At 39.8% G+C, this 22,438-nt stretch overlaps 1 protein-coding gene across 1 annotated transcript in view; it reads left to right on the forward strand.

The window, feature by feature from the left end:
• The window catches only part of PARVA (parvin alpha), a 68,835-nt gene extending 62,621 nt beyond the window's left edge, over positions 1-6,214 (forward strand). Inside the window, exon 13 of the mRNA XM_065636542.1 lies at positions 1,240-6,214. Coding sequence (XP_065492614.1) covers positions 1,240-1,316 — 77 coding nt within the window. The 3' untranslated portion in view covers positions 1,317-6,214. The remainder of the gene's footprint in view (positions 1-1,239) is intronic.
• Positions 6,215-22,438: the final 16,224 nt, after the last annotated feature.

Here is a 22,438-nt window from a genome sequence, read left to right on the forward strand (position 1 = left end):
TAACAAGCATTTTTGATCTAATTTATTAAGAGCCAGAAAACTATGTGGCCGTGGTTTCATGATGGTGCATAGGCTCAGCATAAAATCTACATTTAAGTGTTTTCACCCTTTGTGGATGTCAGTTTGCCATGTAGCTAATATCTTTTTCCCTTCAAAGTTTGCATAATTTGAGGCACCATGTGTAGGTTCAATTGGATTCATTCTTCAAAGTATAACCCCTTCACAGTCTATGAGAAACATTAGTGTAGATAAACACTATGGCAAAACTATTCGGTGACTACATACACAATTTCCTAGGCTTACTTGGAGGTTTTGAAGACAGTGGGAATATGCAGACCGTCTGCTTTACACCTTCATGGCCAATTCCAAGAACCAAAGCTAGGAGATGGAGTTCCTATACAGTCGGCAGAAAGAGATAGGACAATTCTAATCCTATTCTATTCTGTTCTGTTCTTTCCGAGGGCAATTGTGGGTCCCTATTTGAGACTGAATATTCCTTGAAGCAGCTGTGTGGACTGCTGCAGTAGTACTTGTCAGTTTGTTTTATAGATTTCTTGTGAAATAATATTGACTTTCTCAACAGCTTCTCTTGGAAACAGCAGGTATTCATTAGCTTTTTGTTTTATATCAATCCCTTACTTTAGATGTTGAGTTTCTAAGGACTGATTCAGCCATGTACATCAGCTACCCCAAAGCATTTTCAGAAGTGCCTTCAAGGGGCACTTGTATACCTAGCTTCTTTAGACGCTTGAGAAAATTTATACTTGCCTCTAGCTATCTTGCTGAAATCAGGCCTAATGAAGGATGTTGCAGCACAGAATGGGCCAAGCTCTGCAATTCTTACATAAGAGCAGAGTTCCATTGGTTCCTGCCTGATGATTTTTTCAAAATCATTACTTTTTGGCCACAGCCGAGTGAAGATTCAGTCATAGTAATATATGTAATCCTAAGCACAATTTGTCTCATGGGCATCTAAACCTTGGTTGCATTTCTACATCAGCACCATTAGCCATTTGTTTCCGTAACTAAAAGTGGTTGAAATAACAATTTTTGTGTTGCCAGTTTAACAACCGTGCTTTATTTATATTTCTGCTCTTTCTCAGTATTGTTGTGATTCGCATGTTCATGGATATGGATCTGAGCAAGGAAAGGGAGTAGAAAATAGGCACTTTTCCAGAAAACGTTTTGAGCTAATGAAGTTACTAATGTTTTTTTCCCCTTGTCTTTTTTTTTTTCTAGATATTGTAAATTGTGACTTGAAGTCTACACTGAGAGTACTGTACAATTTGTTTACCAAATACAGGAACGTGGAATGAAGAGTTGATTTGGGATATAAAGGAGTGTTAACAAAGCAAGCATCATAAATAGCATATTTTTCATTGGTATTCCTCTGGATCTTTATCCTAAAAGGAACTAAAACATTTATCTGATGAATTTTTAATGGATTATTCTTGCACTGCTATTTTCATAGTAGATTTAAAACTAATATAAATTATGAAGAAAAAGGTTTGGCAGAAGGTATTAGGGAATTTTCTGTGAGAATTCATCTCTCAGTAATGACTGTTCTCACACTGTTTTGTAATAGGTGAAGCAAGAATGAAAAAAAGATTTAACTTCAATTGAAATCAGCCTTTGAAGCTAATCATAGGAAGATTCGGCACTGAGTATCTATTTTAATGTTTTTTGCATATATATTTTCTAATATAGGTATTTTCTACCCATGATGAGGTGATTGCATTCTAATTATCAGAAATGTGCATGGGGAGATACAGTAAAATATTCTTGTTCACTTCTCAGCTCAAAAGAAGAAACTTTCTCAAGCACTTAACTTGATTAATTTACATTTCCAGTGCTGTTAGGCTTGAATTTTATGGGTACAAACTGAAGTGGCTACTCATTCCTTAAGACTTATTATAATGTGATACTCTGCTTTAAATATGTGTTATTGAGCATTCCACACAAGCACACTTTGCATACATACCTGTATGATACAGTTTTCCTATAATATTTGTATTATTACATAGCATTAGAAAGTAGAAGAATGGGTTGTTTTTATTTTAGTAGTTTAAACACAGGATTACTAGATTGCAGGTATAGATTTATTGCTGAATAGGGTTTAGAATCCGTCCCTTTGGTTGATTTTATGAGGAATGTATTTTACTGCATAATGATCAACACAAAAAATAAGATTTATTTTCCAGAAACATAGCCTTTCAGATACAAAAAGCACTGCTTTTAGGTCAAAACTAGTCCCATCTGCAAAGACTCTGTCCCACTGTAAGGCTACGTGGTCATTTTACATGGTTATGAAAGGGACTTTTTTTCTAGTTATAACTAAGTGTAGACTGTTATCTGTTTGGGTTTAGCTTTAACAAAGACACAAAAGAGAAATAGGAGTTGGTTCTTCCCTTAGGCTTGATATCAGGCACCAGTTAATGTTTCCATAAAGAAGCTGATAGTCTGCTTGACACGAGTGTTAATTGTCGAGAACTGGACGAACATAAATTGAAGAGTAAATTAATCATTTCCTAGAAGTCAGTTGATATTAGTATTAGATACCTTTCTAAAATAATTGTTCCAATGCAACCACAGGTTCTTGGGAGCCCAGGTTACACAGTAAGGAAAAAAGTCCTTAGGCAGGAATTACTGGACAACTGTTTAGAAATCTTTGGCCTGCCCAGTGCAGGGAGGAGGTTTGTGAATAGTCACCCAGCGGTGGCAGAACTGGTACAGGTCAAAGGGAGAGTGATCTGTCAGCTTCTGAGTCTGTTCATCTGAAGAAATGCAGTGCTGGCAAGAACAGTCACTAACAGCTAGTTAGTATATAAAGCTGCATGTTTTTCACTTTTCCAGGGCTTTTTTTTTCTTTTTAAGGTAGAGTTTTCCAGTGCAACATTAACATAAAGGGAAGGCAAGCAATTATGTTGTGTCTTTGATGAACACTGTCTGATGTTTAATAATGAGATGATACTGACTTCTGCTGAGGGGACACAGAAATTATTATTCTCAGAAATAAACATCAACTTTTGCAAAGGAAAGGCAATATTTAATTCCAAGGACAATACCTGAATGTTCTCTGAACTCATAAATTGTTATCTGATTGTTATAAGCATTCTAAATATCTTTTTAAAAGTATTTTTACCTCTATATTGTTAACTGAGTTTCTGAAATTAGAGGTGCAGAAGATAACAATTCTTTTCCTTTTATGTAGGTAAACAACTGGGTATTTCAACTTCGGTGAAAATGAACATGTTTTTATTATATCTTTAATATCAGAGAAGCTAAATGATAGGAATTAACAGAGCATTTTTGGAGCAAACTTAGACAGAATTTCTCATGTATATACCAGCAGCATTCTCACCTTATTTTAATATTTCACATGTAAGTTTTTAATTTGCACACCTAGATTGTAGTAATTGTAATTTTTAATTTAAAAATATATTATTTTTTTTCTGCAGATCATGCTCAGCTGAAATATTCTTCTACATCTTAGCAATGCCAAAACATCTTGATTGTCCTTGTTTTCAGGAGTGCACTTTCTTTAAAGAGTAGGTTTATATTTGTAAAGGAAAAAGGTTAGGAACAGTGAAACTGGTTTTTGCCTGGACTTGAAAATAAGTATTCTTGTGCTATATTGATGTAACGTTATTGGAGATTTTGAAGTCTATCAGACTCTGTTTTCGATCCTTAAAAACCATGAAACTGAGACAGAATGATGAAATCCTCATGCTGAAATGCAATTATGCAGAACTATAGAAACATGTAAACAACAGCCAACCTTTACATCATTATTCTATGGTAAGAATTTATGTAAATTAAAATCTGCTATATAAACAAGAGTGTCCTATGTAAATATAGACCCACCTCATAGTTTTAACACATTTACACAAATAGTATATGCTGCCATGTAGGAGCGGGTCACTGCTTGTATTTTTGACAGTGTAGATTTAAATAGCTATGAGATAACTATGAAATCTAATATAGAGATTATATCTAATATTTATTGCTTTGATACAGAATATTATAGAAATATAGAATACTACTGTAGATAGTTTGCTCTTCAGCAATCAGTGTAGGCCAGCACCTTCCTTCAGGAAAGCGAAACGTTAAGTCAGCTCTGCCAAATTCTGCTGACACCTGTGATGCTTTTATTCTTGATACAGAGTGGTCTATACTGATGTACAGCTGAAGGCAGAATTTTCCTCACTGTTTATATTAAAGTAGAAGTTGTTTAAGTTTTAGGTCAATCCTGCTTTTATTTATAATTACTTTAAATGATTAAATAGATCCAAATCGATGGATTTAGTCCATGTAAGATATGAACAGCTACCTGGAGAGGCCAGTTTCTCTGCTGGTCCCAGAGGGAGCCTCTGGTCCTGAGGCAGCTATCTCAGCGCTTTGGCTGGGCTCTAAAGCCAGGTAGTATGAATCCAAGCCACTGCCTTAAGATCTCGTGGTATTTGGATCTCATCCACCAGACCAGTGTGTTTGTCTATCGTGCTCAGGCACATGGAGGCCCACAGGTAGCTGAGTCCACCGCAAGCTGGCAGGTTATTAGCCTGCCTTGAGTACCAAACAAACAGAAACCACTTCTGCTGCTGTGCATTATGAAATTGCCAAAAGAACAGAGTTCCCTGTGCTCCTCTGACTTCCAATCCGTCCGTTGCATTCAGCAGTATGGTATCCAGATTTGTCTTGTAGTTGGAGATGGACATCTCTGTCAACCACACAAAACTGTTATTTTTTTTCAAAGAGAAACTACAGATTGTTAATAGTATGTCAAAAAGATATTGTCAAAATAATTATGTAAAATCGTAATATCTTGAGATCAACTTCTTTCAGATTTCTTTCCCAGCTGACTGGCAATTAGTTGCCATAAAGAACAGGCCTAAGAAAAAAAAAAAAGGTATTGGAGGAATTGTTGACCTGAGACACACACATAGAGTCCAGAATTGGATTGCTCTGTATTTCCGATGGAGTTCAGATGCACCAAGTTTCTTATTGAATGAAGCTGATTGCAGATTATCTAGTTTTTTACATTTCTTAGTCAGTAGATGCCTTTCTGTTAGAGGGGGGCAGCAGCCCTTGCAGCTGAATAGTTTAGGAATTCAAGTGGACCAGCGAGTGCTGGAGAACGTCCTCATCTGCTTCGATTGACTGTGGACCAAGTTGCTGATTGACATGTCTCCATGTAAACCAGTGGCATTAAATCAACAGAGCTTTTGGTCCTTTCTGTTTTACAGAGGGTTACAGTACTTGGGAATGGTTTACATTCAGGCAGACTATATAGATTGAGGTATATGCTACTTGGCTGACTTTTGTTCTTGTTTTCCTAAAGTGTGTTTTTTAGTTCATATTTTAGATTAATTTAGCAGAAACCTTACTGCAAACCACAGTGTTGTAAAGCAGAAGGGATTTTAAAAGTAATGGGTTTTATTTCATTAGAGAAAGATATATATGATATTTAATATACTAGATACTAGCTTTAGGTCTAGTTTTTGTTATTCTTGTCTTCCTATCAAAACATTCTTCATGAATGGCCTGTGTGTGTGCCAAGCACCAAAGAGAAAACAGTGCCTTGAAGACCTCTTGCAAGGTTTTCTACACTGTTCCCTAATAGACTGTAAGAATTAGTGTGGGTTTTCACTTTACTCTTAAAGTACAGTTAAAGACTAAAGAAATCCTTTGTAGAAAGTTTTATGATTAGTTCTAGGTAAGATATTTTGATTTGATGTATCACATGAAAAATGGAGATAGCAGCACCAAAATTCCAAAATTATGCATACCTCAGCTTCCACAGATTTTCCAAAGAGATTTTCTGTCATTTAATGTGTACTAGGGCTAATTTTATGTATTTTGACAATATTTTCTCTGTTACTATTTCTTTTTGCAATAATGAATTTTTCTTTTCTGTCTAACAGTTTAATACTACACAAACTGCAACAATGTTAGTGTCATTGAAATATTTGGTTCTCAATTTCAATATCAAACTAATTGAGAAAAAAGGATATTTGCAAAATTTGCTTCTTAACATGTGTATCTGAAAATAATTGTTAGTTTAAAGTAAGCTGCCTTGCCTTCAACTGCAGAGATAGTGGCTTTCACAGAATATATTTTGTGTACTCTGTAAGAGACACTCTTGCTGGTTTTTTTTCCTGTGCTTTTTCTGAAACCTTTGTTAAGATCCACAATAAAATTTGCACCTGAAAATCAACACTGTATGTTGTTGTTGGGTCATGGTATGAGATGTATGAGAAAAAATTAGAAAGGCTTTATGGTTTATGTTCTCGGAGCTTCCAGACATTTCCATGCATCTAACCTATTCTCAATTACCTCTTGGTGGGTGTACTTGGTGTTTATTATTATTTTCTGTGGGGGCTGGTGACAGCTGAAAGTGGGTTGGCAAAAACAGCCGTGTAAACATATGCTTGAAATGATTAACAGCAGCAGGTCAAGAAAATGCTGTATTTGACTCAAAACAGTAAAGTATACCTTTGCTTTAGTATTACTGCGCTGAACACTGTAGTGGTGGTATTGCAGCTGGGTATAATGCAATTTTCTGCAGAGTAATTTTGTTAATCTGAAATTTAACAAAATGTTAGTGAATTGTTAAAATGATTGAAGTTAAACTGTCTGTTTCAGAAAATAACTGCATTTAGGAAGATTTTTTAGGTCTGTTTTTTATAAACTTGTTTTTGTTGTGACCTTTTAATGCAGGAGCTTCAGTGCAGAACTTGGGACCAGTCAAAAATACAGGCATCTAAAGTGCTACAGATGGGCATTTTTAGCCACTGAATTACTGGAATGAATCCAGAAAGAGGTGTTTGATCTTTAGGTCTGCTTGTAGAGCTGAAACCACCAAGCAGAGCTGCCTAATCAACAGGGAACACTAAGGACAGGGTGAGTTTTAATGCCATTCTTCAGTCCTAGCCTATTACTCAGGGCTGGAAAGAAGTATCGCTCTCTGCTAAGGATGCACAGTCTTAAGCCCCACCATATGCACTTATGGCTTTTGTCCTGAATTTTATGGATTTTGTCCTAAAGAGCAAGTAGACTTGCTGTTCTCCAAACATTGCAGTACAAGAAAGAAGTCACCATCTGGCTACTTCAATTTCTTCATTGTTGTTCACCCAGAAAGTAAAAGATCTGAGTTTAATGCCCTTCTCACCTGTGGGAGTTATTTTTCCTCCTTCTTAGAAGAATGCTGTACCCTGCAATGTGAATTTGAGGTGACATGCTTTTTTAGCATTATTGGAGGGGCACTGTCGACTCATAAACTGAAGTTGCAATTCCGTGTATAAAGTAATTCCACATTGACAAAGGAGAGCAGAAGAGGGAGCATAGCTGGTGGTTAGGTTGTTGAAGAGGTAGAAGAGGATTTGGGGGAAGAACCTGTCTTCTGGGCCTCCTGTAAAGCCTGCTTCTGTATTTTAGACAATCAAAGGGTGCTAAAATACCAAAACACATTTTGGAGCTGAACTGAGACTACCATCATCTCTGTTTCAATGCAAAATTCCTGCTGAGCTTTGGTCACTCACTTCTCTCTTCAGGACTCTGCTGTCGAAACAGCCTCAAGAGAAGGTCTTCCTACCCACACAGCCTGCAGCCTGAGGTGGGTTTGCATTTCCTCAGGCAAAGCAAATAACAGCTTCATCCCCTGCTTCCTACCTGATCCCTAGTGAGCTCACAAGGGACAGTGAGCGCCATGTCATCTGCAAGCTTTTGCGTGTTAGGAAAATGACAGACAAAACTCCATTTTGTCTGTAAAGCCAGCTGAGGTTTCTTGGGCCTCCTCTGAGCACAAGTACTGAATTAAGTGCTACATCTTACTTTTGGATCCCAGCCAGATTAAAACTAGAACTACTCAGTCCCGTCGAGACTGGGTCAGCTTCGAACATGTGCAGGCATAAAATGCTAGGGATTTTTCAATTTAAAATCAAGGGTGAAATTTAGATGCCTTCAGGGGGAGGTGGTGCTCAAACAGATTTTCCAGGATTGCAACCTTGGTACCTGTATTCTGGGCGAAGAGCAGAAAATCTGCCTGGGGCTATGCACACATGTGGTCTTGGAAGGGAGGACTAGAAGAGCATCTTCTGCTTCCCTTCTGAGACCTCCATATTGTGACATACTGCACAGACTTTTTCCTACTTGACTCGGTTTAATTTTATTTGGAATAAGCCTGAAAACATGCTTTAACTGTTCCTCCCTCTCCTGGATGTTTGCATTGTTCCAGTTAGGTGGAAATTAATACTAAACTAGCATGTTGAGGCTCTAAAGTCTTCAGCTGTGACTAATCAGCCCCATCCACTGCTTAAGGCTTTTGATGCTGGGAGGAATGAACGGTGCTGACTGTAGTCATGTCTCTGAATGATTAGTCCACTGGATCACATGCCAAATTTATAACTGTTATGTTAGATGAACAGATGAGGTCTATTAAATTACATACAGGGGGGTGAGGGAAAATCACTGTGACCAGAACTTGCTGTTTTTCTTTTATTTTTCTTTTTTTTAATGTAATTTTCCTTTTTTTTTTTTGGGTGGCAATACTTAGGTAAGGGAGGTAATACTATGTTCCCGTGCACAGTCTGAAACTTGCAAGGTGCTGAGGACTGTAGCCTCAATTCAGCAAAATACTGAATTAACTTTAAATATGTGAGAAAAGTCCTTGTGGTTTCTTTGAGTCTGTTTTACTTAGAAATGGATAAGTGTTCGTATCACTGTGGGAAACCTCAGTCACATTTACACTGAGGCCTGCGTTGTATTGTCTTCACTTCCTATCACAATCCTATAGAATTACACCCACAAAACCATTACTTTTAAGGCCTGCTTTCCTCAAAGGATCCCTTATAGCAACTGTGTAAATTAGCTCATAAAAGATATATGCTTCTTGTCCACTCTTGTATTCATTAAGAGTTTCACCTGCATGAGGGTTGAAAAACCAGTATAATTTATGTCTTCTCTTGAGAGGCCCTTGGAGATGAGATAACTAAATCAGCTCCAGAGCAGCAGAATGCTGCCGTCTGCCTTCAACCTTGGCACTAAGTTTTAGGCAGATCGAACTCAGGTGTGCTTGTTATTCCCGTTTGGTTTATAGCCATGCCCACGGGGTTTGTTGCACTAGCAGTTCCATGAATTTGTGCTGTGATAACAGTCCTTGTCTTGAAAGGCTCGCAGTCTTGCAGGAATGTGGGAGGAGGAAAGCGGTAAGTGAACCTCTCTAACTTTACACAGAAGATCACGAGAGGTGTGGATTAGGAAGCGGGTTCCCCTTTCTGTACCCTGTGTGTGCCTTCAAGTTGTGGTGTGAAACAAGGAGCTGGGAAGTTACCAGTGAGGCTTGTGTGGAATGCCAGTCCCCAGGGAAAAGGGGATCAGGGGAGTTCCAGAGGCTGTTAGCGGAAAAGATTACCACTTTTACCATGCTTCTTGTAGTGAACATGTAGGTGCTCGGCAGCAGGCCACTGAGGCAAGTGAGCGTGTGGGTTTGTTAGGTTGCCTGGGGAGGAATTTTTCCCATTGAAGTGCTGCAGGGCTATCAGCTAGGAGGAAATTGCCAGCGTTACAAGCTACACGCATGTGATTTAGACTTTCCCCTGTGTGGTAGTAGCTTAAACACTTTCATGTGCGCATTGTTGCAATAATATTGAAGGTGTCAGTCCTGGATTTCTAAGACTCCTGTACCTCCAGATCTTTCTGAACTGTTTGTAGTAGCACTTGAATAGACAGAAAGGACATCATTAGAGCGGATCTGTATTCTTAATTGCATAAAAACCTTGTACGTCTGCTGTCTGAAACCAGCGCTCAGTTCAAACAGTGCCATAACCTCTAGCTCCATTTTTTCTGCGTTATCGGGACAAATTAACCCATTAGCTGCACAGACTCTATTGTGAGTCAGAGGTATATGACTCATATGAATAGAACACAGTTCTATTCTGGTTTTAATTAACTTGGCCTCCACCCAAATCCTCCTTACAAATGAAAGATACTAGATTAGCTGAAATCTACAACACAGTTTTACGGTTTGTGCTAAACTTACATGTGTATTCTTATGAGATAATGATACGAAAAGAAGATTCCCATGAATGCACTAGCTTAAAAAGTAAGTGACAGAACTACTTTATTTGACAGACTGTTAAAGTATTGTAATTAGTCCTGTTTGTTTGTTTGCCTTACAAACTCTAAGAGAACAAAAAAGGAAAGCACAGTTCTAACATGTTGGGAAATTAGTCCCAGTCTTGATTCAGATGAGTGGAATACAAGTTTGTGGTGGTTACACTTTCAATGGAAGTGCAGTCTTTGATTTTCACAATTTTGCTATCTGGGAGCTCTTCTTTTTTCCTTTCTTTGTTTTTTTAAGATACAATGTAAAGATAGAATTGGTCAGGATCCCTACCAGTATGTCTAATTGAGTCATTGTGCCTTCTCTTAACAAAGCAATACCAAAATCAAATAAACTCCTCAAATATAAATTGCAGAGAGGGTAATCTGAGCCCCTACTGAGTGTAGTCTATCAAAATGGAAGCAATACTAATTGTATTTACACATTTTTAAAAGAATTAAAACCGAGAAAACAAAACCACCCCTCTCTGACCCTCACAGAAATCAAGGCCTGAATCTTACTTAACACTGAACTTTCTTCATGGCACCGTAGGGACTCTTAATGCAGATGAGAAGCAGGCATATAAGCGTTTGGAGGAGCCTTCCCACACCACCACTTTCTAAAGAAACAAGCTCAGAATAGAAGCAGAGGGTGAGGGGAAGAGAGAGAAATGTATCTTTGTGTGAACACTTCGCAGTTTGTAACATGCTCATATAACGCAATGAGGGTGGGCCAGCTGGCTGTAAAATAACTTAGACTGATAAATTAATCAGGAGTATGCTCTGTGTGCCACCAACTGTCCTGTGACTAATAAGTTCATTTTCTACTTGGGCAGGTTCCATGAGTTTACTTGTAGCCTGAAGAGTAGAGCTGGAGGAAAAAGGTCAGGTTTTGAGAGGGGCTTAGTTTGAGGGGCTCTGAAATGAAAACTTGCATGTGGACCACTACTTCCCAGACTCTGCAGTCCCACAGTTTAATTCCAGTTGCTCAGAGCACTTAATCAAGATCTGCCTTCAACTCTGCCTGCCGCCAGTTAGTCCTGATAAAGCCCTAACTCGCCTTCTCATTGCCTAAGTGGTGACATTAGGACTTCCATCAAAGCAAAGAAATTAGAGGCACGTAGCAGACTCAGCTTCATTTAGCTAGAGCTCCATGTCCAGGTTCAGAGATTTTTCTGCTTTGGAGGGACATGGTTCTCCCATGCAAGAAAGATACTCTGGCAATGAATTTGCTACAATAAGCACTTCGCATCACTGTGGAAAGTTACCAAGTTGGTAGGAAGCAGATTTAGGGCACAGATTTATTTACCTGATATTTTGAATGGTTACACTGCTTTTCAGGAACATACATATTCCTCGGTTGAAAGTTTTGAGTGTTAATTACTGAAATTTCATTGCTGATAACTAGACCTTGCTTTTCATTTTTCATTAGCCACAGTAGATTTTCTATGCCCACATTGTCTGAGATTGGGTTACCGAAACTGTCTGGATTCCCGTTTCATGCTTACAATAGTGTCCCTCCGTTGAACAGAGCTCCTTTATATAAGCTACCAAGTATTGTATGATCCGCCAGGATGCAGAGCGTGACGTGGAGGTGGGATACTAATGGGCAAGTTTCTCTGAGTCAGCTCTGCCTCCTTTTGGGATATACGTACAAGGAAACCTGCGTCAAACCTCAGGATGTCCCTGCTACCATTTGTGCTCAGTAACTGAAAAGCCCCAGGGCTTTCCTTCACTTTGCGGTTAAGGAAGTTATGTGCAGTTGTACTACTAGAAGGGGTCAAGAAGCAGTTGCATGTGAGATGGAGGATGGATCTTGCTGGCGCAGCCCAGTCCAGCACCTGTAGTTATCTCTTTCTGGCAGACCTGTAACTTGCACTCTGGGCACTTTCAGGAAATCAGCTGAGCTATCTTGTGTTGCTGGGTCTTCTGCGTGCACCTTAACGCTTTAACCCCAGAAGTCTTGTGATCTTCTCTCTTCTAGTATGACACGACCTCACCCAGTAATTTTGGTATCAAGATTGTAGCTTTTGCTGTTGCCAAGACCTCTTTCCCAATGGCTCAGTTAGCCAGGCAGACCTCTGGGATAGGGAGTTAAACCGCAGTGAGTAACACCCAACAGAAAACTTCTGCTGTCTTCAGTCAGGCGAAATTTTCCATTAGGTGAATTCCCCCTATTAAAAATCAGAAGATTTGTTCCAGGGAATCAAGACATGCCTGTTATTTAAACACAATTTCTCTTTTATTACTAGTTTATTAAAACCTACTGTTCTCTATTAATCAGCATTTCTTAATTAACATAAAATTCCCAGGTTCTGGTACAGTTCCACCACCCACAATCCAGCGTTATCCTGTTCGTTTCTATTTAGACTACATATTGCTAGAGTATGTAGGATTAGATTGCATGCTGCAATTATTTTCAGGGAGGACTGTGACACTTGGCCTTGATCTTGGCTTTCTCTAGTACAGAGCACTGTAAATATCCTATATTTATTTATAACTTGTTGAGGGGAACAACAGAGGCTGCCTGACACTGTGCACTCTCTTTCTCTTTACACTGTAATTCTCGGATGGGGCTCTCAGGAATTACAGGGAGGAGAACTTTGCCATTTGGAAAAGAAGGTCGTACAATTTAATCAGAATACAATTTCAGCTAACCAGCTAGTTCAATCAGCCAGTCCAATTATGGTGTGGGTTGAGCAAGTCTCTGTGTTCAGGGTTCCCTTGAGTTGCTCTCAGTTATGAAATAAAAATAAGAAATTAGGTCAGTTATACTCTGACTTCTTCTAATCATACAGTTTCCAAGAGTATATAGCAGCGTAGCTTTGCCGAAATTAATATTTGGCATCTCACTGCTATGACTAGCCTTTGCCACTGGTTAAAAGCTAAATTGGGAATGCTCATTCCAAATGGCAAATTACATACGTGCTTGTCTCTGGACTGGTTTTAACCCTTGCAACACCGCAGATGAGTACTCTTGATCCAGAGCCAGAAGAGCAGCATCAGCTCTCTGATCACCATCTGAAAACAACAGACACTTTCCTGAGGGACTTACCTCCTCCATTGGTTATTTCCTTCCTGACTGACTCTCCTGAAATCTTGTATGAGCCTTTCTACCAAATTTTCCCTTCCTGCTTTAACCTTTCAAAAACGCCCAGCTCCCAAACCCCCTTTCATCTAATCATACCTTATCACCTACCTCATCTTCTAGGTGTCCCTTTTCCATGGTTAAGGCAGCTGATCAACCCAACATCCAAACAATCAAAATCATGCTGCTGGTCGTGCTGTTGTCCCACCAAAAACCTGTTTTTCCCAACTGATCTTAAGCACTATGTCATTCCTGTTCCTTTTCTCCTAGCAGCATTAAAAGCTTCGAATGGTTTCTTTATCTTGCTGCATGCAACAGCTGATAGAGCTTCTTATTTCTATCATCAGCCTCTCATGTTCCACGGACACATTCATAATACTTCTCCGCTCATCCCCCTGCTACAATTTTAAAAGGTAGGATTGAAAGAGCGTGTATCAATCATTTTTTACCACAATCCAGCACATTCTACAACATAATTTGCAAGACCTTTTTCTTCTCCCATAAGGATAATTCTAAGAAAAAAATCCAAATTCTGACCCAGCAAATGGCCTGTGGTCATTGCTTCATTCACGTCTGGTCAAATATGTGTGTGTTCACACAGACTGCAATTTAGTGACTGCACAATACGGAGAGCATGGCTGCGTGTCTCTGCCCATCACATTGCAGAACAATATTAAGCCAGAAAAGTGCTGGGAAAACCTCAGAAGTGCCTAAGTTTGGATACATCCCAAATGTTTGGGTTTCTTGCAGAAGTCAGAAGAGAAAACAGAAAGACCTCTAAACATGCTATTGTTCATTCTCCTCCTTTAGTTCTCGGATCCCGTCCTTTTACATGGCTGCAGGTCTCTGATCACTCTTTACTCTTCATTTCACCCCTCAGTTGTGGATGCATACCATGTCTTTGCATACAGTGCCATGGAAGCAAATTGTTGAAAAAAATCACATTGCAAAGTGAAAATGGGATTTGATTAATTAATTAAACTTCTTGTAGATTAAAAAAAACCCACGGAGTTGACACGTGAAGGTTATTCATTGCAATACTGTGAAGTTAGAAAATGGAGATGTTACACTTCTCACATGAAGCTGAGTTGCATCTGCATGTCTCTATGTGAGTTTGTTTTTTAAGCTCAGATGAAATAGAGTGATAAAATCTGCATCTATACTATCAGTGTCCTATGCACCTGAGGACAGCTTTATCCACTGATACCACTCCGAAGCTTCCCATTTTATGAAACAAAAGTTATATATCTGTATATCTAGAATTAAGTCCTCCCTGGTCTGCAGAGGATGAAGTTACTTTTCACTAAATCATTTTCCTCCTCTCTAGCAACTCACGTGTGCTTTCCAAGCTTTGCATGCTAACAGACTCTTCGTAATTATTGCAAAGCCAGTGATGGTCTTATCTCAACATCATTGCCGTGGGTCAGGCCAGACTTCCAGAAAACAGAAATAGTCAGTCTTTTCTGTTATCTTCCTAAGTTAGTAGATTATATGGTATGGTCTGAATTATTAAAGAAGTCAGAGATCATTGTGTAACATACTGAAATAAAACTGTATCAAAAGATGTATTTTGCTAAGAATAAGTTAGATCTTAACATTTGCGAATGATTTGGGTGTTCAGGATAGCATGAGAATTAATTCCAGAAACAAGATACAATTAGTTTACCTTTCTTGGCACTATGTCTTGCTAAACATAAAAAAACTCGTTTCATTTACTCTATAATTATCCTCATGTTTTCTTGAATGAAAGCATAGCAAAGATCACTTTTCTGCCACATTTGGGAGCAAAACAGTTAAATTGCTAACAAATAATGTTTTGTAGTCTGTATGAGAGCCAAGAAGATTAATGAAATGTTCATGAGAGAGTCTGGCAAGTGGCCACATTCCTATGGGAACATTGCTGCAGTGAGGTTTAACGGAGCATGAGGGACATTAAGAAACAAATGTGTGGGAGTTTTAGGGTGAACTGTAAATGATCAAGAATCTAGTAAAACTAGATATCATGTATTTGCCTTTGAGGCTTTCCAGTGGATCTCTGTAACATTTCTCATCCTTATCTAAAGTCTGTGATGAAGATGAGCAAAGTGCATCATTCTTGGTTTTTTTAAGAGCAGCTGTCAAACACTTGGGCTCTACTGACTTCTTTGAATGTTACAGCAGATGTAAACTCATTAAACAAATGGCTACAAGAAATAAGTCTTTTAGCCTGACCAGAGTTTTTATGTAGAAGCTGCTCAATTTAATGCTTAATCTGCCAGCCTTCCCAAATCTTGCGTCTGCTTTTAATTGCAAAAAGCTGTGTTAACTTCATTCTTTCAGACAACCCAAGGAGAAGCTGCATTACTGTGGCATTTTTTTCTCTTTCTGCTGTACCACCTCGTCCCCTTTCACAGCAGTTGTCTCTGAAATACATCCTTATTGACCATGAACAACTGAACATGCTATATTTCAATTAAGTTCGGAAATGTTACGTTTAATCAAAGATAAGGAAACAAGCTAAGTTTCCTCTGTTTCAGAAGAAAAACTCTTCATCAGTAAGATTGCTAACAGCAATCAAACACTTGTTTTTACCATACCAAAAGATAAATTAAACAGGAAGCTATTGATTTCCTTGAAAGCAGGTCAGGCATTGAGAGAGATATGTACTTTACAGTATGCCTGCAAGAGGTTTTTCCAAATTAGCTAAAACAATCACCAGTGATCATCATGGATAGCTATTAAAGTGAGGGAGACCTGTGTTCTTACTTACCTTTCCACTAGATGGCAATGGTACATGGTAGTTATGTGTACTTTAGTAGACAAAATCTTTAAAAATGAAAGTTTTATTAAAGGTTTGTATATCTGTTTAAATGAAGACAGTGATACTATTAGCATATGCTGAAGCTCAGCTGTCTCAGCAGTCCCTATCTCTAGTAGTAAAACTAATTTTCTTTCTTTGCATAACAAATGCAATATCCAGATTTAGAAGTAGCACAGATATGGGTTATAAACCTATTCAAAAGCAAATGCAGTGCTGTGATGACGAGGCTGTCTAACATACCGAAGTGTGTATTAAGTTTCTACTTCTATGCTGGATGAGGCATTTTTCCGGTATTAAAACCAAGAGACAAACCAATTCTTGGAGTCATTTCATTGACTTTGGTAAAGTAGCATTAGGGATGGATTTGATTCAGGGCTTTTGCATCACAAAATTAAGAGTTCATACTACTGTGTGAAGAGGGGAGAAGACTACTCTTCTGTGGTGAGTCAGAACAGCATCCAAAATGGGATTCCTTTGTAAAAGCTGCCCCAAAGCCATTTGGGGGCATTATATCCTAAAGGGGGACGAGAGGAGGAGGAGAGGCAGCAGAAAATACTTTTCTTAATGTACCCAAAGATCTGAAGAAATGCGATAGACACGCAGACAGATGGGATATCTGGATCAGGCTACTGATGAATTGGCATCTGTGGAGACTGTTTGAGGCCTGTCTGTAATTCACAACACACCATGGTAGAACCGCGTTCTCCTAAAGCACGACTGTTGTGATGTGGATTAACTGTTTTGCTATGAAATAGCACAGAGTGGTCTACCTGACCCCACAGGACTTGCTTCCCAGTGGCTAGATAAAGTGTGGGTATTACAGTGTCTTGATTTAAGGAAAATCTTTAGTGGAATCACAAATGCATATCAATGTAGAATCTGTCCTATGCTAATCGTGTGCTTCAGACTGGAAGTTTTTTTGATAGATACCACCTATAGAACTTTCAAATTCATTCCATGACAAAACAAGATCAAGTTGAAAATACAAAAGTGTAACTGCCTCCTAGCTAAAATGTTAACCCAGCAAGATTAATAACCAAACTTGCATTGCTACATAGAATTCTGTGATTAATTACTGTTATAATTTTATTTTGTACCATCAGTTCATCATATTATTATTCTTATTCAAATTGGCTTCTGGTTGCAACAACGAACCAGCCAGTTGAATTATTATCTGTAAAATATTTTGAGAAGACTTTGGTTTATTTTTTCAGTTAGGACTGCTTATGACCTTTTAAATGAAGTATGGTACCGTAGTTCAGGTGTCGAACCATGTGTCTGGTGATGATTTCCTTTCCTTACTCTGCCACCCTGTTTCCCCCATGACCATGGCTAATTTACTTGGACGTGTCAGATGTCCACCTCACTGCCAATGCCAAGCAGTCCTTACTGTCTGGCTCCAAGGCTTAGTCAACCAGGAGCCTGAAGCACTAGGACTGTGGTGGGCACCGATCTAAATAAATCTGAACCGCTGTCCTACATCCTTGAAGACCTAGTGCTTGCTGACACAGAAAGGATTGAAGTGCCCAAATATTGTGAAGAACTAGGTCTTTGTTCCTTCATAGCCCTCTGGATTGTCACTTCAGCATCTTTGAAGGTCAAACCCTGTGAATATGCACATTCACTAACATTTAACTCCTCGCAGTTTCATAGGATGTTCAGCAAAAACCTGGCCCTTTCATCACCCTTCCAAACACACCCGTGTTAGTCTGGCTAATGCACAATGGAGAGCCAGGGGCTGCCAACAGCCAGCAAGACAGCCCAGCTAGCCTGTGCCACAGCAGCCTCGTGTCAGGGGGACAGCTGTCAAGAAAAGGGACTCCCCTCTTCCTCGACACTGAGGAGTGCAGCAGCAAGCTTCAAAGATGCCGGTTGTGCTCCCGCAGCGGTGAACTCAGAGCCATTCACATGATCTGTGGTGAGTGTGCAACCAAACTGAGCAACACACGGCACATTTCGAGTGGTGCTGGGATAGTCCTGTGATACGGTGTTTCCAATATTGTCCCTGATGGATGTTCTTTTGCTCTGTGCAGGTGTATTAGTGAAGGGTTTACATAGCAGCCTCTTCAGAGCAGCTCTGATATTTTGAGGGAAGGTAAAACGCTGCACTGGAATCTTTCAGACTTGGAACTAGCACAGATAGTGGACTGCACACATGCCTGTGCCTCTCAGACTTGTGCAGTCTGTAAGATCCTGGTCTCTCCATCTTCAGCACGCTCAGAATAAGTTTGCCGGGCCTAACAAACTACAGATGGGAAGCTACTCTACCCACCAGAAGCAGAAGAGTCAGTCCATGACTGACTTTTAGCTTTGTGGCCTGTCCTTACTCCCTTTCCTTATGCCACACACAGAGAAGCAGACAGGTCATCTCCTAGAGTCACTGCTACTGACTCCCACCCCGCACTGACTGACTCTTCATCTCTTGATGGAGATCTTGGGATAGTGAGGGAGAGAGGCCCTCAGGGTCATACGTTTCCCTAACACTTGCTGCCAGGGTCTGAGGAACAAACAACTGTGAGATGCCATTAGCTCTAAAAAGAATCTGGAAGTGAGACCCTTCTCCTTGGGTTCTCTTGTGTTGGCTCAGGGACAGATCAAGATAGCTGACTGTTCATCGTGGTCCTCATAGATACATGTGGAAATGGGGCCGAGAAACAGGCTTTGAAGGCCTGCCCAGAAATATCCCTAAAGCCACCTCTCCCATAGGCTCAGACTTTCTCTACCCACGCTTTTCCAAAGTACTGGTGGAGCAGGTGAAGGTGAAGTGACTCTTCTGTTGGGCATATGGGATATGTTTAGCATCTGTGCCCAGCGCTCCACCCTGGGCTCGCTCTGCAGATGTTGTCTCTGCTGTGCACTGTTGAAGAAAGGGAGTAAGTCCCAGCCTGTTCTTCTCTGTGCTTCTCACTCCCACCTTCCTGAGCCAGCACTTCTGTTCAGGAACAGAGTTGCTCTGAAGCGGTCACAGATTCCTTTTTGCCTGGTGTGATGGTCTTAGTCCTAAGAGAGAAAGCTGGACGCAGAGCGCATCTCTCAAAGTGTCAAGGAGGCTTGCAGAGTCCCAGAGGTCCCATTGTGCTTTTCAGAAGCCTCATGGTGTTACAGCTGTATTAAATCAATCCCTATAGCTGATGAAAAGTCATGTTCACGGTTGGTGGACATGGCAACACATCATATTCTGCTACGTTTTTGAAAAAATAGGATTTTTTTCCAGCTTAGCTCTAGTCAAGGGGTTTTTGCAAAAGTCCTGAAATATCGTCAAGCAGAAGCAATATTATTGATATTGCCAAGCTCAGAGACCATTTTTGAGGACAGGACTTCTTCAGGAAAGAGAAATAAGCAATAAAATTGTATGATCAAGTCCCATTTTGTCACAGAGAAGTGGATTTCATTACCTGCTGGAGCAGGCTTAACTGCTTTTGTCTGAGTGGAAGCTCTGGCTGTGATTTAAGAATGATGTCCTTGGGTTGTTTTTGTTCTTGTTTGGGTGGGGGTTTTTCTGTTTGTTTGGGTTTTGGTTTTGTCTGTGTGTGGTTATTGGTTTGGGTGAGGTTTTTTTGTTTGTTTTTGGTAGGGGGGGGCTGCATCTATTGACTTGTGACAGCAAGTGAAAGATGCTGGTTGGGCATGAGGAAATGCCAATTCCCTGTCACCCTGGCATTACCTAGATTGATGCACGTGGTTCTACACAAAAACGACCACTTTTCAGTGTGTTCCTAATGACCAGACACTTAGACAAAGGAAGAAATCCTTCTTTCTTCAGTAACTGCAGCGTGGAAAGTGTGCTCCAAAGCATGGGGGTTTTGTACTAGAATACTTTTCTCTCTCAGTGAAAAGATTAACACCTCTTGCAGAATCTGTGTTCTCTTAACTCTGAGCGTTGCTCTGACATCCACAGTCAGCCCAGAGAGCCAGAGAGAAATGCTTAGAGCTACAGATTTCCACGGAAGTCAAGAGACGCTTTGTGGCTTCATGGCTCGACCAAACGTCTGAGGTGGCTGTTTGTAGTGCAGCCATTCCAGCCGAGCTCAGCTGGTGGGCAGTGGTGCTGAGGAACAAGAAATACGCCTTTCTCCCTTTGCTGGGAAGTTCATTTCAATTTGGTCTCATGCTCTGTCATAAAGTCTGGTTTTCTGCATCACGCGGTGACAATTTTATGTACTGGACTACAAAAACACTCCAGCAAATCAACTGTAGGAAATGCAAGGGCCAAGCCATATTCCTGAACCCGTGTAAAGAACACTAAATACAGTCTTGTGTATTAAAAAAAAAACCAAACCAAAACAAAAAAACCCCACAAATATAAGTCAACATCATGGATTTTTAAGGTCTGAGTTGTTATTTTGCATGCAAGTCAACAACAATCCTGCTTTTGATTTAGCAAGGACTGTAGATTCACATCCCTGGGTTTGATTTTGTCTTGTCTCAGCCTTACTGGAAATGGTTTCAAGTGTCAATACCTTAGTATATTGATGGTGTAATACACAGTGAAATCACAGTACCACGCATAGTGATAGTCCTTGTTTTCTCCTAAAACTTCATAGCTGAACAAACTATGGAAGTAGACTTTCAACGTTTGCGTGATTCAGGTATGTTCTGTTTATTTTCTATGTGTGTCTCAACAAATTCATTGAGCTGAAGGAAAGAAACTTACAGGCTTTTGGAGGAATATTTAGCTAATTAATTCTCAGCAAAAACTGGCTATGTCTGGCCATATCATGGAGAAGGAAGGACATAAAACTGAATTCGTCATTGAGCCTGGTCTTTTCCAGCTCATCTTCCTGCCACTTTACTTCCAGAAGCTGCGGCACAGGTATATTCCCTACCCTTGGCTGTTGCAGAACTGCTCGCCAGCTGCGCTCAGGCGTTGAGCAGTAGCGCACGCTGATTATTAATCCCACTGTGAAGAAGAGGTGAGTGATACTTCTACAACTAAGGTTTCCCAAAGTAATTTTTACTAATTAGTCAAGAAAATGAAGAAAATGAATAAGAAATATGTTCTTTCAGAAGGCGCTAATCCCACTTGACTGAGCAGTATTAAGCAACCCTATCAAAGAGAATATATTTTTGAAGCAGTCCTTGGGGCAAAATTAGAGCTTCAAGTATAAGAAATAATGAGACATGTAGTGGGGAGAGGCTTTTTTATTTTTGGAACAAATATTAAAGAAGAGCCTTTGCTCCTGAGTCAAGTTCCCATGCTTTGTCATTATGTTCTTTGGCTGAAGTGGTCTTTAGATAACAAATGTGTCAAGCTGTTCTGTCTCACTAAGTTAGAATTAGGTTATGTCTGTGCAGAAGAAAGTTTTGGAATAGCTGCAAAACCAATTACAACGCTGCTTGATTCACTGATGATGTTAATTGTAAATCCATATTAATCTAGGGCTGGGCAGGAGTTGCCAGAAGGATTCATTTTCTATGTACCATGACAGATGCTTGTCTCCCTTTCCTTTTTCTTTGGTGCCTTAGACCTCAGATATCTCCAACATTTTCTGAAAGCATAAACAGTAGCCTTAAGCAAAGTTATAGTTGATAGGAAGGCTGCAATGGCCTATATAAATCTCCTTACGTGACTTCAGCTCTCATAAAAGCAGCTCATAATATTTTAATCATATTCTGGAAGTCCTTGAATACTAACACACAGAAAATGTTATACGAACAAGCTAGTTTCTTACTAAGGAAACTTTAAGGTGAGTGTTTCTTTTTTTTTCGTGTGATTCTTAAAAAGGGACAGATATAAAATGCAATCTGGGAGAGAAAGTCAAGAATGGAAGATAAAAATGGTTTTTTGCCCCGCTTTAAATTTGAGATGGAAAGCCATTCTTTCCAGTCAGATGCCATGTCTGCTGCTGAGCTATGGAAGGCTATTTGTGCGGGGAGCATTTCTGTGTTTGGGGCTGTGCATTTTTGAAAGCTTGTCAGGTTTGTATGTTCTAGCGTGCAATTCTTAAATGCTGCTCAGGTGTTTACAAGTTGTCCTAGTGACGAGGAGAGCATGAAAAAATACAACATACTGGTTGATTTTGCCTCTTTTTGATAGATGCTTTTGCAATTTGTCATGTGATAATACCAGTTTATAAGCAAGCTTAAAGATACAGAGACAAGGTGTGGGTGCTGAGAGATGTAACTCTGGGGATGGTGCCAGGTTACTGGTGTCACTTCAGTGTGGCCACATTACCAGGGGCTGAGCCAGAGGTGAGTTATACATACAGCTGCCTAACTGAATGGAGAGAGCGGGAGTGATGTATGTACCGTAATCCCCCAGATTTTCTCCTTAAGGGAAGAGCACTGAGACAGAAACAGCTGCTGAGAGATTCCAGCAGAGTATAGAAACAAAGTGAAAAGTCCTGTGTCTGCAGCAAAGCCCACATGAAAAATTCAATTAATTTTAGTATATTGTTGAAAAATTACCAGTTCCATGGCTGTGAGACCAATGAAGCTACTGATGAATATGA

The sequence above is a fragment of the Caloenas nicobarica genome, chromosome 5 (genome assembly GCF_036013445.1).
Source record: "Caloenas nicobarica isolate bCalNic1 chromosome 5, bCalNic1.hap1, whole genome shotgun sequence".
Taxonomy (NCBI): domain Eukaryota; kingdom Metazoa; phylum Chordata; class Aves; order Columbiformes; family Columbidae; genus Caloenas; species Caloenas nicobarica.